General features: G+C 44.1%; 2 protein-coding genes and 1 long non-coding RNA gene across 5 annotated transcripts in view; 1 reads left to right on the forward strand and 2 right to left on the reverse strand.

Annotated features, from left to right (window-relative positions):
- ACO2 (aconitase 2) overlaps positions 1–1,928 on the reverse strand; it is a 47,712-nt gene extending 45,784 nt beyond the window's left edge. Inside the window, exons 1-2 of one of the 3 annotated variants that reach the window (XM_064491405.1) lie at positions 1,812–1,843; positions 982–1,149 (exon numbers count right to left, since the gene is read on the reverse strand). Coding sequence is in view for 2 of the 3 variants with exons in the window: in XM_010983511.2 (XP_010981813.2) it covers positions 1,812–1,847 (36 nt within the window). In the remaining variant the exon portion in view is untranslated. Of the gene's footprint in view, positions 1–981; positions 1,150–1,811 lie in introns of all 3 variants that reach the window. The other 2 variants (XM_010983511.2, XM_010983510.2) reach the window with 2 other exon arrangements.
- Positions 1,929–2,287: 359 nt separating this feature from the next.
- Positions 2,288–9,967, forward strand: PHF5A (PHD finger protein 5A). Its single transcript, XM_010983513.3, has 4 exons — positions 2,288–2,445; positions 2,866–2,889; positions 3,397–3,563; positions 9,336–9,967. The coding sequence occupies exons 1-4, from the start codon at positions 2,394–2,396 to the stop codon at positions 9,423–9,425; spliced, it is 333 nt and encodes a 110-aa protein (XP_010981815.1). The 5' UTR covers positions 2,288–2,393; the 3' UTR covers positions 9,426–9,967.
- LOC116156518 (uncharacterized) lies at positions 7,625–16,305 on the reverse strand. The gene is made up of 3 exons (XR_010383097.1): positions 14,994–16,305; positions 13,297–13,432; positions 7,625–8,470 (listed from the first exon to the last, which is right to left on the reverse strand). It is a non-coding gene; the product is annotated as an uncharacterized LOC116156518 (long non-coding RNA).
- Between the last annotated feature and the right edge of the window lie 68 nt (positions 16,306–16,373).

A 16,373-nucleotide genomic window follows, 5' to 3' on the forward strand; every position in this document is an offset into this window, starting at 1 on the left:
ATTCATCTCAGCTAAATGAACAACAAGGAGATCCAAGTTCTCAAGGTCTTGGATTGTCTGTGTGTAGAAGAGGAAGTTGGATGACATGATGATCATAAACAAATATATTCTTTCTCATCACTTTAGAACAATCATCATAATCATCTGAATCAAAGCTGATCACCAAATACTCAATAAATGTTTATCAATGAAGATCATCCTTAACTGATAGATGTGGAAACTGGGATTCAGTTCCCAAGTTCAAGGTCACTTGGTCAGGGTAGAATATGAACAATGGTCCAGATCTCTTCCCATACAGGTCTAAGGCTCATGTTTTTCAAGACTCTTTTTCAGTTCAAAAATACTGCGGTTTTAGTCCTCTCATCCCAAGCTCAATGTATCTGCAATAATTTAGCAAATAAATTTGCCTCACTTCACTACATCATAGGACAGCAAGATCAGGAAGAAACGATTTCCACATTGTTAACCTGGAGAATCGGAAGATCTGAAGAGATAATTAGGGTGAATCCCTTGTCTTTGCCCAGAACTGAGAGATCCTAAGTATTTTAAGATAAATGATGATTTCACTTTAAATCACAAGGTTTAAATTTAAGCAAAGGAATTTAAAAAAAAAAAAAAGACTTCTGCTAACACAATACTTTCTGAGAGCACAGTACATAACTTCTTTTTTAAATCTATAATCAAAGTTGTGCTCCTTGATCCAGAGTAGATTCACAAAGTTAAATGAAAAAGGTTGTGAGAGAATGTCTACAAATGCCTACGTGCTTTACTTTTACTAATGAAATGCATGCTTGATATTGAACCTTTTGAGTATAACATCTTCCTAGGGTTGTCAAGTTAGGAGTGAAAAAAACATTTGACAGTCAATTTTCTAGGTAGTTCATAATAGGACAGTCAAGGTCAAACTGTTGAGTCTTTTACCCTCCCATCTAGTAAACGAAAGGCAACTAATTATGAGCTCAAAATACCCCATTCTCATACTCTCACAAATACGAATGTCAGCTCCAGGATCACACTCTGGCTCAGAAAGTTCTTTGAGGGCAAGGTGACTTGAACAAGGAGAACAGCGCGGCAGTAAGATGCTCAGGCCACAGGCTTTGGTAAGTCAGAGAGCAGGAACTTTTATCTGCTTTCTAGCAGTTTCATCACCTATCAAATGAGAATAATCGTCTCACCAAATGATTGTATAAATTAAATGATATGGGGAGGAATTAAGTTTTGCAATCTTGTGCAGAAGTGAGAGACTACTGATATCGTTACTATTTACTACGTCTGGGCACAGAAGACGCCCTCGAATTCTTGGCTGTATGTTCCGCAGAATCCCCACAAGATGAAATAGGTAATAGTTTTTTCTCCAAGTTTGGCAACCATATATGCACTTGGCTTGCTCTGCTGCTGGAGAGATGAGAAGTGAGGCCTTCAGGTTCTGGGCCTAGCGGGCTCAACAACCACCGCGCCCCCCAGTCACCTTGTCCTCACCTTGAGGAACAGAAAAAAAAAAAACCCTACGGGGGGAGGAAAGGGCAGCCCTCAAAAATAAGAAAGAGACGCCTGCACTCTTCACCCGGCCGCCGCTTCTTAGACCCACGAGTCCAGCGGGGCGGGAACAGGGCTGGGAGAGTTGACCGAGCCGGGGACGCCTTGACCTCGGGCGCCGGAGGAGCGGGCACGGGCGCTGGGCCTGCGGCAGGAACAGGTACACGAAAAGTCGGCCGGAGGTCGGGCCCGCCTCACCTTGCCTCGCCCATAGCCGCAAGCACCGGAGGAGGCACCCCGCCCCCGTGAACCTAGAGAGCCTTTAGTTTGCTCACCTGCAGTCGGGTCACCAGTAGGCTGTAAGGCGCCATTTTGTGCACTGACAAAGATGAAGTCGCTTGAAAGTGACGTTACAAACGGCATATTTAAAGCCTTCTGGAAGGGGGCGTGGCCTGGAGAGAAATGCGTCACCGTGAATGCGGCCCTCCGCAGAGGCGCCGGAACCCTGCGAACGCAGTGGGCGGAGCTCCCGTGTTAGGAACCCGTATGGGGGAGAGCTGCATAAAAACACTTTCGGAAGTAAATATCGGGCACAAAAATGGCTTATATAAGTGCAAATTTCACATTTGCTCTTTGCAACTTGTCTCTTCCACCCAAATCTAGGAAAGCTTGTTTGGGTTTTTTTTTTAATTACTCTTACTCACCTGCCAGGACCTGGCTCCCCAGTTTCGACGGAAACGCATATTCGGAATTTAAGGGTTTTGATCTCGCGAGAACGGGGTGGGGGACGCTTCATGCAAAGATTATAATCGTTGATGGAAGCCTAGAAGACCAATCACGGCGACCAGGAGGCAGGAACAATAGCGGTTAAAGGTCGGACGGAAGTTTCCTAGGCTTCCGTTGGCTTGAGTGGAGCTATGGCTAAACATCATCCGGACTTGATCTTTTGCCGCAAGCAGGCTGGTGTTGGTGAGACAGCTTCCTGCCCCCGGTTGTCTGGGTCGGGATGCTATTAGGACCTGAGGAGTCCGAGGTTCCCATCACTTCCTTAGGGTCTTGCCTCGGAGGCGCCATATTTCCCGCCTCACAGTCGGTAGTGTAGGAGCGCGCGGGTTTGTGGTCTCTGGTGAAAAGAGGGCGGGGGTGCGCGTGCTGGGAGCTGGAGGCGGGCTGCCGGGACGGAATGCGTAGAAATTCGGTTTGCCCGGGACCTGGGAGGGGCTTCAGGAGGGTGTGGATTTGGTTCGGATCGAAGTTTATGAGGGTAAGATGGATAAGACCTCCTCGCGGCTCACTGCAGGCTCTCGGTGCTCCTGTCCCTACCTCAGGCTCGAGGATGTTTCCCTTTCTTAATTCTAATTGTTCTCTTTACCGTTTTTGACCTTGCAGCCATTGGAAGACTGTGTGAAAAATGTGAGTGGAACACGCCTCCCCAAACAGCCCACCCCTCCCACTCACAGTTTATGTGGAGCCAGCAAACAGGCATTTCCAGCGGTGCCACTCAGACGGCTTTGAGTAGATGTGACTGGAAGCATGTGAACACTGAATGCCAAGCTGCAACTAAAGGCCACCTCCCCATGCCAACTTCCACATTTCAGACACTGTCTTTAGGTTTTGAGAAAATCTCTAGCTTTGGACCAGAAGTAGCATGACCCCGTTCCCAGCACACACAATGTTCTGCCAATTATATAGGCTTAAGTACGAGGTGCTAGTCTAAGCTCTTTCCCTATTAGTAGATTAACGTTTCCTATGTGTTCGGGAGATTGAGATGGACTTGGTAAGCCAAGTTTTGTGAAGCCAATGTAAAGGGCCCCAAAGTCACTGTCAAAAGGAAACTAGTGTATTTCCACATAGCAGGAGGAGGGCAAAGGATCTGAGGTACCTGCAAGTGGGCATAATTCCGTTCTCTTTTCCTCACAGGTGATGGCAAGTGTGTCATCTGTGACTCCTACGTGCGTCCCTGCACGCTGGTGCGCATATGTGATGAGTGTAATTATGGCTCTTACCAGGGGCGCTGTGTGATCTGTGGAGGCCCCGGAGTTTCGGATGCCTATTATTGTAAGGAGTGCACCATCCAGGAGAAGGATGTGAGTGTATACTAAGCTTTTTATCTCATCTTTCCTTTTATTTAGTAATACTTTGCCATCCACAGCAAATGCCTGTGGTCTGTGAAGATGAGTATGTTCAGCTCCTCACGTAGGTTATAATTTCTTGAAGTTCTGTGAGCCAAACTGGGTGTAGTCCAACAAAAGATAGTTATTTTGCATCAAGGACAAAAATGCAAGAGAAGGAAATTTTTGTCAACACCGGCAATTTGGAAAGCCCTCTCTTCCTTTGATGTCTCGCTCGTTACTTTTATTCAGAAACAATATCCTGCGTTTTTAAGTTCTAGGACAGTGCATACTGTGTAATAGCCACTCAGTAATTCTCCTTACTATCATAAGGAACTGTTTGGGTGGATGTAGTGACTTCAGTATGAGACAATTCAAGTTGACTTCAGCTCTAAGTGGCTAGAGAATGCCTTTGATTTGACTTTTGCAAAATTGATTGCGATTCTGCTCATGACATTTTTTCCCCCTTTACATTGTGTGATGGCAGTGGCTAGTTATTCAACTCCTTGAGCCAGATGCCAGGATAGAGGGCTTCTAGATCTATACCAAAAGCAGGCTTCTTGAGGGGAAAAAACCCAGGAATCAGCTTTTATACTTCTTATGACACAATAAAAGGAAGTGTGATATAGTACCAATGCACTAATGAAAGGTATCTGGTTACCTAATCTAGGAAAAGGCAAAAGATAAATAACTTTAATACTCCCTTGTGCAAAGAGTAGGTAGTTTAATTATAGATATTATCTCCCTTATTCTTCACAATAACTTTGTCAAGTAGGGGTTATCATTACCCGCATTTTATAGTCCCTCAGCCAGCAATCAGTGGCAAGCCTAGGAGGTCTGACTAAACCTAGTGATGTCTCCATTACACCGTGTTGTCCTTTCATAAGTCCTTTTGGTAGGATGTTTCCGTGTTGAGGAGAAACAACTCAGCCATCTCTGCCCTTGGATCCTGTCTACCTCTAAGAAGAGGGACATACTAGACGAGAGAAAACTGTCTCTTACACCATAAGTGTTCTCTTATTTAAGGAGATGAGAAAGGTCATAAAGTGCCAAGGAACATCATTTTAGTTGGTGACTGGAACATTCTCTTTTCCTAAGCTCTGATTTATATTTATCTTGTTATTTTTCGGTGGGGAGAGGTAATTAGGTTTATTTAGTATTTATTTATTCTTGGAGGAGGTAGTAGGGATTGAACCCAGGACCTCATGCATGCTAAGCATGTGCTCTACCTCTTAAGCTATACCCTCTCCCCTGTATTTATCTTTGACTGTCAAATCATATCCTGCTTGATCTGATCCACCAGCTAGGTTACGTTCCCTCTAGAGAGAGGACCTTGGTTTGTATATTTCTCTCTCCTTTTCCCCAGTTCTTGGTACAGTGCCTGGCATGTATTGTAAGTATGGTCCACATTTTTCTGCTACCCCTGTAAGTCATCCATAGGAGTTCCCCCTACAGAATGTCTGGTACATGGTATGTGTTTGGTAATTATTTATAGTCTACATGCCATGGTGAGACAACAGCAGTGAAGAGAAAGTACCAATAATTCTTAAACTAGCTGAAGAGTTCATTAAGGACATTTTCTTGAACTTTTACATGGTTGTAGCTAGAGTTCTTATCTGGCATAAGCTTGCAACCAGAGAATGCCTAATAAATGTTAATTGCTGTCTGACTTGTCTGCATGCAGTGTGTGACCTGATACCTTTGGATCCTTGTACCTCATTCTGTCCCTGAGAATTATTCTCAATATCACTTCCCCTACTTCACATTGTACAGGAATGTTATGAGGATATTTGAGATGGCATCTAGCTCACATTTACTCAGCAGTGGTTTCCAAGGAACATAAAACAGTCCAGCGACATGATCCAGCCTCTCAGCGTTACAGATCATCATGTAGATTAAGTACCTAAGACTTTCCTATGCAGAAGTCTTCCTGCAACCAAAGCAGCCCCCGTTTCTGTTCTGTTCCTGCAACTTCCATAATTTATAAGGGAATTAGGCCAGTCAACTAAGCAGAGTATTCTCTATAGTTTTTCAAAGCCTCGAGAATATTCAGGAGTCAGAGATAATACCTGTGGGTGTTGCTGCCAGAGTACCAGTTTGTAGTTATCTTACAAAGTGGCATCATTGATCCCCCTTAACCCTTGACTCCATTTACTTAACCATTTCTGTCAACTCTCCCAATGAGAAAAATAGCCACTAATATTTTTAGAACTCTTGCTATGTGTCATGTACTGTGCAGAACATTCTTTTCTGAAAGTTCTATATGAAACAGATGAGGAAACGAAGGCTTAAAGGTGTTATGCAATTTAGCCCAAGGTCACACGGTAATAAGTGGCAGATACGGGACTAGAACCCAGGTCTGCCTAACTCACTGTTTCTCAACCTTTTCTTTTCTCTTCTTTTTTTCCTATTTCATTTTTGTCCCCCCAAGGAGAAAAATTAAAATCTATTTTCTTAATAAGAGGAATTAAATACTAAGGAATAAAATTTTGTTGGTTAAGGATGAGCTTCAGATCACAAACCACTGTAATATTCAAGATGTTTGCATCCCTTTTGAGAATGCAGGGTCTCACTCAAAGCACTTACTCCAGCCTCTTTACTGTGTTGCTTTGCTCAGAGTGCTTAAAGATATGCCTCTCTCTCTTGCTACTTCTACCATTCTCTTCTCCCCATTTAAGTGAACAGCAGAGCAGTTAGGTAAACATGCAAAAGATATTCTGTACTTTTCAAAGTTAATTTACAAATTTACCATTCTCTATAACTTCCTAAGCCATGGAAAAATTTTCATTCTCGCCTCTGGGGAGTCCTGTTAGAAAAAACAGCAGACTGAGAGGCAGAAAGCCCAAGTTCGGGTCTTGGCTTTGCTACTAACATGCTATGTGTGGCTTTGGGGAAATTTCCACAAAAAGGAAGTAATAATCCCTGTTACCTCATGGATGCATTTACTGAGAGCTTGAAGGTCTTTAAAAATAAGGTTTCAGGTAGAAAATGTGATACTCTTGTAAGGCCCCAAACCAGTGTACAGTCAGATTTTTACATTGTAGGTATTCATTAAACAGCTGCTGAAAGAATGAACAATGTTTTACCTAGTTTCTGTTAATAAAGCAGGTCTTGCCACTGGCACCTGTTCATAATTCTTTGCTACCATATGCAAGAAATGGAGATGTGGGCCCATTTTTGGTAATAAGTGTTTTTCTGATACCAAGATTTTTAAATTGCTTTTTCTTGCATTCTGGCTCTGTACAGATTTCCTTTTGGTATGTTATATTTTGACACATGATTAGTGTTGGTTTTAAAGTATTACTTGAAAATCCTGGATTTTCTTCACTCATCCAGGGTTAATTTTTGTAGCCTGCTTTTTTTGTGCCATAGAAATGGACTTGACATACAGCCCTCCTCAGTCAGGAAGAAAACCCGTACTCAATGAGTTCTTGGTGGTTGCTACAGGAGCCCAGCTTAGGCTTCTCCTGAGAGTGTTTTCATGGACATGTTTAGTGTATTAAAAACAAGCACTTGGCATTCTAATGTCTACTATTTCCTGAAATTTTAGAAATTAAGTGGCTATAAAACATGGACATTCAATTCAAGCCATAGTTGTCTAAAATAAAAGCTCCCTGTGCTAGGAAAGGGGAAATCTGTGGTTCTCTGGGAGGACTGGAAAAGGATGAAATTTTTAGTATTTAGGCATACAGTTGCTAAAAGAGCTACTACCATCAGGCAGACATCTGCAGGTGTTTTTATACGTACTCTTAACTCACAAATATTCTCCAGTACCAGCCTTCAAGTTTTCTTAACAATCCTTCCATCTTCCTTTCATGCTCTCCATTTACAGGCATATTCAACAAAAGCCAACCAGTCCCAGTGCACAGATACTCACTTCCCACAGCATTGGTAGAATTTGGGAACAACCACGAGACCCATGGGAGATATGTAGAAAATAAAAAATGGGAGTTTAGGCAAGAAAACAGGAAATTTAAAAGTCAGTGAGAGAAAATGCGACAAAAGCCTTAGAGCTAATAATCCACTACTTTGGTTTTCCAATTTTTTCTTTCAACTTTTTTTTTTTAATATGTAGAGTTGTGTCTTCAAAAAGTATCTTACACGGGGGGAGGATGTAGCTCAGTGTTAAGAGTGCACACTTAGCATGTACAAGGTCCCAGTTTCAATCCCAGTACCTCCATTATTTAAAAAAAATTAAAAAGTATCTTACACAGAAGCTCTTTGTGTGTCTGTGTGTTAGGTTGAATCATTATGAAATTGCTGATACTAATTTTTGGCAATTATAATTTGTTAAGGGCTGGCTATATGCCAGGCATTGCTCTAAGTATATTTATTTATTGACTCCTAATTCTGTAAGGTAGGTTCTACCATTGTAGTAATTTTATATGTGACTAGAAAAAGATACAAGGAGGTTAATAATTTCTCAGAATCCAGACGGCCTACCTCCAGAGCGTGCACAGATTGAGGGGTGAATCCTATCACGTCACCTGCCACCTCTCTGGACTCTCTTGGGCTCTACAAATACAGTTTGTAAACACTGACCTGATCCAGTCCCCTTATTTTACAGTTGGAGGATACGAATCCAGAGAGAAGTGGGTTGCCAACAGTTGCACAAGTCAGTAAGGCATAATAAGCCTAAACAGGCTGTCATCATACTGTAAAATTTCATAGCATCCCTAAAAGGGCATAGAGCACTGTCTTGTTTAATAGCAGGCTACCTTGGGCCAGGAGACACAACTGTTCCCAGATTGTACCAGGATATTCAGTACAGATTGCATGGCTTACTTGAGTTCACCTACCAAGCCATTGGTGGGGCTGGACCACAGCCTGGCTCCCTTGGCACACCAAATTCCACAGGTGGTGTAGTACATGGTACATGTTTTCTAGAAAATAATGAAATATTGTTGGCTTTTGTGTGTTTTCAGAGATTTTTGTAGTGTTGATATCAGTCCCCAGAGAGAGAAATCAGCTGAATTAAAAAATAAGCTGTCTAAGGACTTCATTCATTCATTCATTCTATAGCCCAATATCACGGGAAGCAAATACCTTTGACATGGTGTTTAATAAAATCAGATCTGGCAAGGTTTCTCCCAGTAGTAGTTCCCCTAGTTTTCTTCCCATCATACCAGATCAACCGATGGAGTCATCATTCCTGCAGCACACAGCTTCCCTGGGGCTTCACTGAAACCACTCATGCTCACAAAATGGCCAGGGGAACATGTCACTACAGATCAGAGTGAGGACTGTCAACAGCAACCTCCAGCACGGGAGCACTCTTCTCCCAAGACCACATGTCAAATTAAGTGAGTTACTAAGACACTCAAACCCAGTATTCTCCTATGGTATTTAAAATGTAAGGTACTATTTCCTAAGGTCTTTAGTGTTTTCTGTCTTGGGATAGTGAAAGAGCTAGAAAGCTTAACCTGTAGGTGATTATTACCACTTCTTACCTCGTCTTTGGAGAAAACCCTTGGGACATCTTAAAAGAGTTTTAGATTCTACCTCAGCTGTATCATATTAGCAACAGAAGTGAGCTAAGAATCCAGCATTCTCAGTGTAGACCTCTGGACAGGCCCTGGGCACATTCTAGGTACTTAGTCAAGTTCTTGATTGATTGAATACAGTAACTGAACGGCTAAGATGAATGGCTAAAATGTTAATCCAGAAGTTGTTTTTTTAAAACAACTCTTAAATCCCTCTCAATTCAGGCTCAGAGACTTTTAATAGCTTCACTATTCTGTTTTCCAGAGAGATGGTTGCCCAAAGATTGTCAATTTGGGGAGCTCTAAGACAGATCTCTTCTATGAACGCAAAAAATACGGCTTCAAGAAGAGGTGATTGGTGGGCTGCCTCTTCCTCCCCGTGTCAAGCTGCTGCAGCTGCCAGAAAAGATGCCTACTACTGCCAGCAGAAGGGGAGTGGAGCACCGAGCATCACCTGAATTGCCTATGAGTACTCTGGCACCTTACCACCCTTCCCTCTCCCCTCACCCAGATGTGGTAGGAGTGGGGAAAAGATTCTTCACAGAGCACTGTGACAGACTGAATCAGAAAAATTGATAGATTAGTTCATGGTATTTCTTAAATTCAAGAAGCAAGGTCGTGTTAATCCACATGGAGGAGCTTCCAAACAGGACTAATACCACTGCAGTCTTCTGTGTGAGAAGCTGTGAAGCTGTCTGCAGCGAGAAGCATGTCCCTGCAGCGCCCTGATGGCAGCGGTCCTTGATGAAACATCCGCAGAGTGGTGGGGGTCTCAGAGCAATAAACATGGGCATTTCTTCTTGTAACGCCGGGTGGTGCTGGTTCATGTTTTTTCTTCTATGTAATTGAAAACCTTTTCTGTTGCTATTGTATCAATAAAGTGTTTGTTTTCCGGTAGTTGGTCCTGTCCCAATGTAAGTTTAACTCTAGGAGTTTATTTTAGTCACCCAGGAATTTGTGATTCAAAGTAGAGGTATTGGGATTCGTTTTGGTGGGGGAGGTAGGTAGGTTTAGTTTTTAATGGAGGTACTGGGGATTGAACCCAGGACCACGTGCATGTTAGGCATGTGCTCTACCACTGGGCCATACTCTTTCCCACCAGAGGTATTGGGATTTATTAACCATGCTGTTCTCTTATTACTGCTGGAAGGAATTCAAATCCACATGTGCCTTTTATGCTAGGTAAACCAAAGTCCTTTTTAGAAACTTGATGTTTTTTCCTTCCTGTCCAACTTTAATTTTGAACTGAAGAGGTGGCTTCCAATAATGGTGAAGGAAAATGATGCAAAATGTATTCAAATGAGAACTGAACTTGGTTGATTTATTTCATAAAGTGCATACTCATATTAAGGCAAGGGGAGTTTTTTAACTTTTTTTAACCTCTAAAGCTCTGCTCCCCTTTTGCTTAGATAACCCCTGCTCATCCTTCAGACCTTAGCTAAGTATTTATTAAAGATGCCTCTCCTGACCCCCAATCTACATTCCTCTTGTTAAACTCCCACATAGCACCATGAGCATTTCTTTTATAGCATTTGGTAATTATTGACTTGTCATCTGCTAGGCTGTGTTCCATGATGGCAGGAAACAAGTCTGTTCTGCCCAGCAGATAACAGGTGCTCAGTACTGAATGAATAATTGAAGTCTTAGAAACCAGACAATAAACTGAGCTTTAAAGAATATACTGGAACCTACAGGCAAAGGGGATAGGGTAGGCAGAAAAGGAAATTTGTGTTGGGGAAACAGTTTGAATGGGGTGATGTGTTTAGGGACCTCTGAGCAGTTCTAAAGTATCAGGTAGGGGTTATGGTATATCATAAAAGTTGGCAGCGACCAGATAATTTTCAGGTTGTAATCAGAATCTGTCATTGACTTAATAGTAACTTTAGTTTTAATGTGTAATATAAGTCAAAATGCTTTGCTGCGCAAATCAATTTTTAAGATTTGCTTATTAACCACCCTGGTCCACATAACATCTTATGTCTACAAGTGTTTCAAAAGTGAACTCCTTAGTTTCAGCAAACCACCACCTTAACTGTGTTCTGTGAGCCTCAGTGTATATGCCTCTAAAAGGTCATCCAAGGGAGCTTAAAATTAATGCCTAACAGGACTTCCAGACAGATCAGCCAAGGGGCAAGTTCAACCTCAGCCCAGTGAATTCTGCTGAACTTTCCTCTGACACCTAGTTTCATGATTCCATTCTTGGTTTGTTTGCTTTCAGAGGCAAAGAGAATGATATAATACAATGAATGAGTTAAGAACACCTTAGATAAAGCAAATGGATTTCCAGTTCAAATCTTTAGTATTGTTTACCTTGGACTTTAGAATAAGTCCTTTTCAGTTTTAAAAATTAGAATAATGATAGTACCAAATTCTGTTGGGAAAACATCACTTATAAGCTGAATTTTAGCCTCTAATAGTATATAGTTCTGTGAAAAGAATTAAGATAATGATCTCACCATCTGCATATGGCCACAAAAAAAATCAGAATGGTCTTAAAAATTACTGTTTTTCTCTACTGTTGAAATAAGCACTACTTATCATACAGGCCTAGCTGAAATAATTGAACTCATCATAGGCTAAGAAGGTGGTTCCCTTTCCCGGGTTTATGATTATTAATATTTATTAAGTATTCAGTGTTTGATACATTCCTTCTAGGATCTAAAAAGGTTGGGTGTCTTGCTTCCAGCTTCTCGAGTACTCTTTGAATAACATACAGAAATTTAATCTCCTTTAAACATTGTATTTATTACATGGGCTCTTGCTCAAAAAAAAAAGTTTAATGAGAAATGTGTGGGCTTCATAGTTAGTCCTGTATTTGAATTCTGCTCTGCTATTGATCTTTAGTGAGGCTCTTGGTGCTTCTTTTTTCTAATCTATTAAATAAGGATATTTATTTATGTCTACTTTGGGTTGTAAGAATTAAATTTGACCTTGTAAGTGCCTGGCCCTCCCTGGGAAGGCTTTACATCACAAATGATAGTTCTTTTACAGTGGGTCCCTACTTCATAAACAAACATTTAAGTCCTAGCATTGAAGGTCTCCATATGGTTTCCTCTTTTCCCTGCCCCTCAGGTTTCCCTGTACTCACTTCTCTCCGTGCTCTTCACCACGCAGTTCAAAGTACACACACCCCATCTTCTTGGCCCTATGTTTCCTTTGTTTGAAATACCATTCCACCTTCACATCAGACAGCCAACTCTGTACCTTTTCCTTCTAAGATCCTGACATGTCATGAATGCTTCCAGATGCACCGTACCCCACAACAATCTCACTTGGACTACTTTCATGCTTGATACATATGTGTAACAGAAACTAAAATTTACTGTGTGTACAGTATTTTCCAGTATTTTCAATATTTTCTGTTCTAAAAATTTCTGGCTGTAATCCATTAAACCAGGTGATTTTATGACCACATTAATGGATCATGACTCCAAGTTTAAAAACAATGAACTAAATTATAAGACTCTTGAGCTCCTTTTACCTTACCCTCCACTGCAGGGCACACAATAGCCACTCAACTACATTGAACTGAAAAGAGGGTCACAAATTCAGGAGTCTGGGTGAGTAATATAAGTGACTGAAAGGGAGGCATGTAAGAAGAACAGCCCAAACATGATAATAAATGGTATGTGGCCTTCAGCCTCAGTGTCTGGGGAACAACAGGGAGTGGTAGAGACCTTGGAACCAGAGTGCACAGGCTCTGTCTAAAGGATACAGTTGCTATTCAACTCCAGACAATTGCCAGCTTGAATGCCCAGTGTTACCAGATCTGAATTTAGGACAAGTGGTAAATTAAAATATTTTTCTGCAATCTCCCGATTTTTAAGTGTTCAACTCATTTTTAAAATGTTAATATGCTAAAGCAATACATCCACCAAATGTGGACCTTGGCCTGCCAATTAGCAGCTTCTAAATTAAGAAAATTAACTTCCCAGGAAATCAAACTGAACTGACTAAATTTCAGAGAGATTGTATATTCTGACCTGAAAAGCTCTTTAACAATTTTAAGCTAGGACATAAAGGTGACAGATTCTTTGCTTCGGTTGGAATTTTCCTTCTTGAAAAAAAAAAAAAAAAAAAAGACTCCAGTTTCCATCTTTTCCCAGTCATTCAGTTCCTTATCAACTTTATCCCAAAGTGGCCTCCCTGCCATCAAGACTAAAATGTCACTTTCTTTGAACACTGCAGTTTTAGCGTCTCTTCAAAAGACAGGTTTGTTCACTCACCTTGTTTACTAGAATTCACTCACAGCAGTCGAGGTCAGTAAGTAGCAAATCATTTGCCCTCAGCATCCAATCACTCCTCTCCAAAGCCAATTTCTGTTGTGGCTGTCTTTGCTCCTGCCTAGTTGGAGCAGTGGATCTGAAGAATCAAATTGAGGAAATATTTTCTTGGGTAACTTAAAAGAAACTACAAAAATTTTCACCCTAACGTGTGTATGAGAGAGTGACTCACCCCCCAAGAGTAAATTAGGGCTAATTATGACCAGCCTGACTTGTCACAACAAAACATCCGGCACAACAAGCTTACTCTCAGACACCTCCCTGCCTCCACCCTCCCGGCTGTGCACATGCTTACTTCTAGAGCTCACCACTTTGAAAACAGTATGTGCCTTTCAAGGTGTGATTATTTAAAATGGGAGGGGACTCGAATGCTTAAGTAGGAATTCAGCTCACAATTAAGCCCTAGCAAGGTGAAATCACGCGTTAGGGAAGAGAGAACGTTCACCTTACCGCATGATAAATGGAGACATCAGCAGTTAAGAATGGTGATTACCGTTTTTCCCTCTATTTGTCTCCCAATTTATACACTAACCCTTTACCCAAGGCTCTCATTTGCCAAGGAGGCTGGATTTCTCAGTTTCGTTTCAATGATACTGCTCAAGGCTGGTGTGTTCCCAGCACTGCAGAAATTCGAATAAATGCAGGAGCACGTAGAATTCAATGCTTCCTTCTAGGGATTCAGTCTGCCCTCTCTCAGCCTGCAATGAATGGTAGGAGACGTCTACCCTTTATCTGCTTACATGGGCTCCATCACTCCTTCCTGTGATACCCTAGAAGAATTCGTTTCATCTAATCCTCATCTTTCTCATTCTGTCTTGGAAGGATTCCTACTGGGGAATACAAACTTAACTGAACACAGTACATGTAGGGTGCAATTTGGCCAAAACAGTTACCTTTAAATTAAAAATAGCAACTATTTGAGCCACGCTTTACGTACAGTATCATACTTAATTCCCATGCGATCTCCATTTTAAGGATGAGAAAATACGTTCGATGATGTAAAGAGGTTTGTTGCCATTAAGTCAAGATAACGGTTGGTGGCGGAACTGGGATTCAAACTCGTTTATTTCCATGGCTGCCTCTAATAAATGACTATAAATACCAGCATCCCTTGCAATGCCCCACTGCGCAAACGCACTCTCCCAGCTTCTTGGTTCTCAGCCCCCTTTCCCAGTCTCCAAGCGGTAGGATCGAACACCCAATCAGGTGCCTCTCCTCCCCGTACCCGACCAATGGGAAGGCTGTTGCTAACATGCCAGTTATATTTTTAGCCCTTCAATGCTCTGGAACCCAGAGAGTCGCGCCAGGAGGGGAGGAGCGGGGAGGGGAGGGGAGGGAGGTAGAGAAGTAGAAAAAGAAGGGGAGGGGTGGAGTGGGCAAGGCGAAGGGGCGTGTATGTGACGCTGTGCCACTCGCTGACGCACAAGCAAGTAGTCCTTGGAGGTGCCCCAGGGGCTGAAGCGCTCAGTGTGGGGGGTGGGAGCTCCCGGGCTCAGGCTCCCTCCCCTTTCCTGTCCCCTTGGAGTTTGCCCTCCAGTCCAGCGTTTCTCGGCTGCAGTCAAGGAAAGCGCACCCCCACGCTACCAATGCTTTCCGTCCTTGCCAAAAAAAGTAATCAAGGAAAAAAAAAAACTGCAAACCGTTCATAGCTGGAAACTTTCGGATCTCGCCACCCCACGTGGGTTCGTCGCCTGCCGTTGGGCTGGAAGTGTCTGGAATGAGAATAAAGGTCGGGGGCTGGGAGAGAGCTGGGGAATGAGTGATTAAAGGAGGGATGGGAAGAACACGTCAGGTGCCAGCTCCCAGCGGCCTCGGGCTTCACTACCTCACTGCCCACAGGCCTCCCTGCTCCCAACTCCGCGCCCCGCACGGTCACAAAGTGGCCGAGTAGCCCGCGTAGCCAGAGCCCAGGCAGGGGGCCCGAGCACGCGGGTCTGGCCCGCTGGGTCCTGGGTTCGGCGAAACTGAGTCCGACGCCCCAGGGACCTTCGGATGGGCGAGCCCGGCGCCTCTGGCACGGGCAGGCGCCACCACCGCTGGTGGGGGCTATTACACTAGAAGAATTGTGGCTCTCCAGGCCCCCTGACGGGGGTCGCCCACTGGGGAGAACGTTGCTGAAGGGCTGAGGCGGTGAGCCCCGCCCGGCAGCGGGGGGCGGAACGCTCTCGCGCGCCTGCGCAGAGCCGGCGCTAGCCCTTCTCCCTGCTAAGGTCAACGGGCGCCAGAGGCGGCAAGTGGAAGGTTAATGTGCCACTCAGCTCCTTTTCCTGGCCGTCTTGCCTCCCTTCGCCCCCTCTTCCTCCTGCTCTGCATGCCCAGGCCCTGGTTTCCCACTCGCCTTCCCTTCACCGTTAAGCGTCCCCCGTCGAGGCACGAGGCGCTCAGAAGATTCGGGCCAACCCGAAATCTTTCTAGAGCTCCAGCCGTCCCCTTCAGCTCCCCAAACCGCAAAGAGACCTTAACTGGGGTGGTGCGAGCGCCGCGGGGAAGGTCAGACGGGCAGCCGCCCAGAGCTGGAGGGACTCGCCGTGGTGGCCTGAGGGGACGGTTCAGGCGAACGTACGAACCGTCGGCGCCCGGGCTGGTGCAGGGCCGAAGATACAGCGGGGAAGATCCCTTCCCCGCGACCCCCATTCATTCAACACATCTAAAGTGAGCAACCTGGTTCCAGGCCGGCCCCCTGCCCTCCCGAGCTTGCTGTCTAGCTAGGGAAACACCTCACACGACAAGCACGATTTGAGTGGTTTGAGGCATGAAGAAAATAACTACAGTGCGGCGTCATGATGGGGAGGGGAGGCAAACGGCGTTACACAGGCCGAAGGCAGCCTTGCTGACGTTTGAGTCGAGATATGAATGAAGAAAAGGGCCACGCATCGGAGGGTGGGGCGAGGGGGTCGCCGGACGCCCCAGGGTTCCAGTCGGAGCAGCGGTCCACACGCCTCGAGGGGTTAAGCCGCCTGCCAGCTGGGAAGTAGTCCCGGCCCGGCGCCCGGCCCCGCCCCTGCAGGGCGGAGGGACGC

This window comes from Camelus dromedarius, chromosome 11, assembly GCF_036321535.1.
Source record: "Camelus dromedarius isolate mCamDro1 chromosome 11, mCamDro1.pat, whole genome shotgun sequence".
Taxonomy (NCBI): Eukaryota; Metazoa; Chordata; class Mammalia; order Artiodactyla; family Camelidae; genus Camelus; species Camelus dromedarius.

Excerpts from the sequence above, each read along its gene's own strand:
- PHF5A (XM_010983513.3), top strand. The coding sequence starts at position 2,394 with ATGGCTAAACATCATCCGGACTTGATCTTTTGCCGCAAGCAGGCTGGT. Across the intron at positions 2,446-2,865 it reads CCGCAAGCAGGCTGGTGTTG|CCATTGGAAGACTGTGTGAA; the intron begins GTGAGACAGCTT and ends TTGACCTTGCAG. Across the intron at positions 3,564-9,335 it reads GCACCATCCAGGAGAAGGAT|AGAGATGGTTGCCCAAAGAT; the intron begins GTGAGTGTATAC and ends TCTGTTTTCCAG.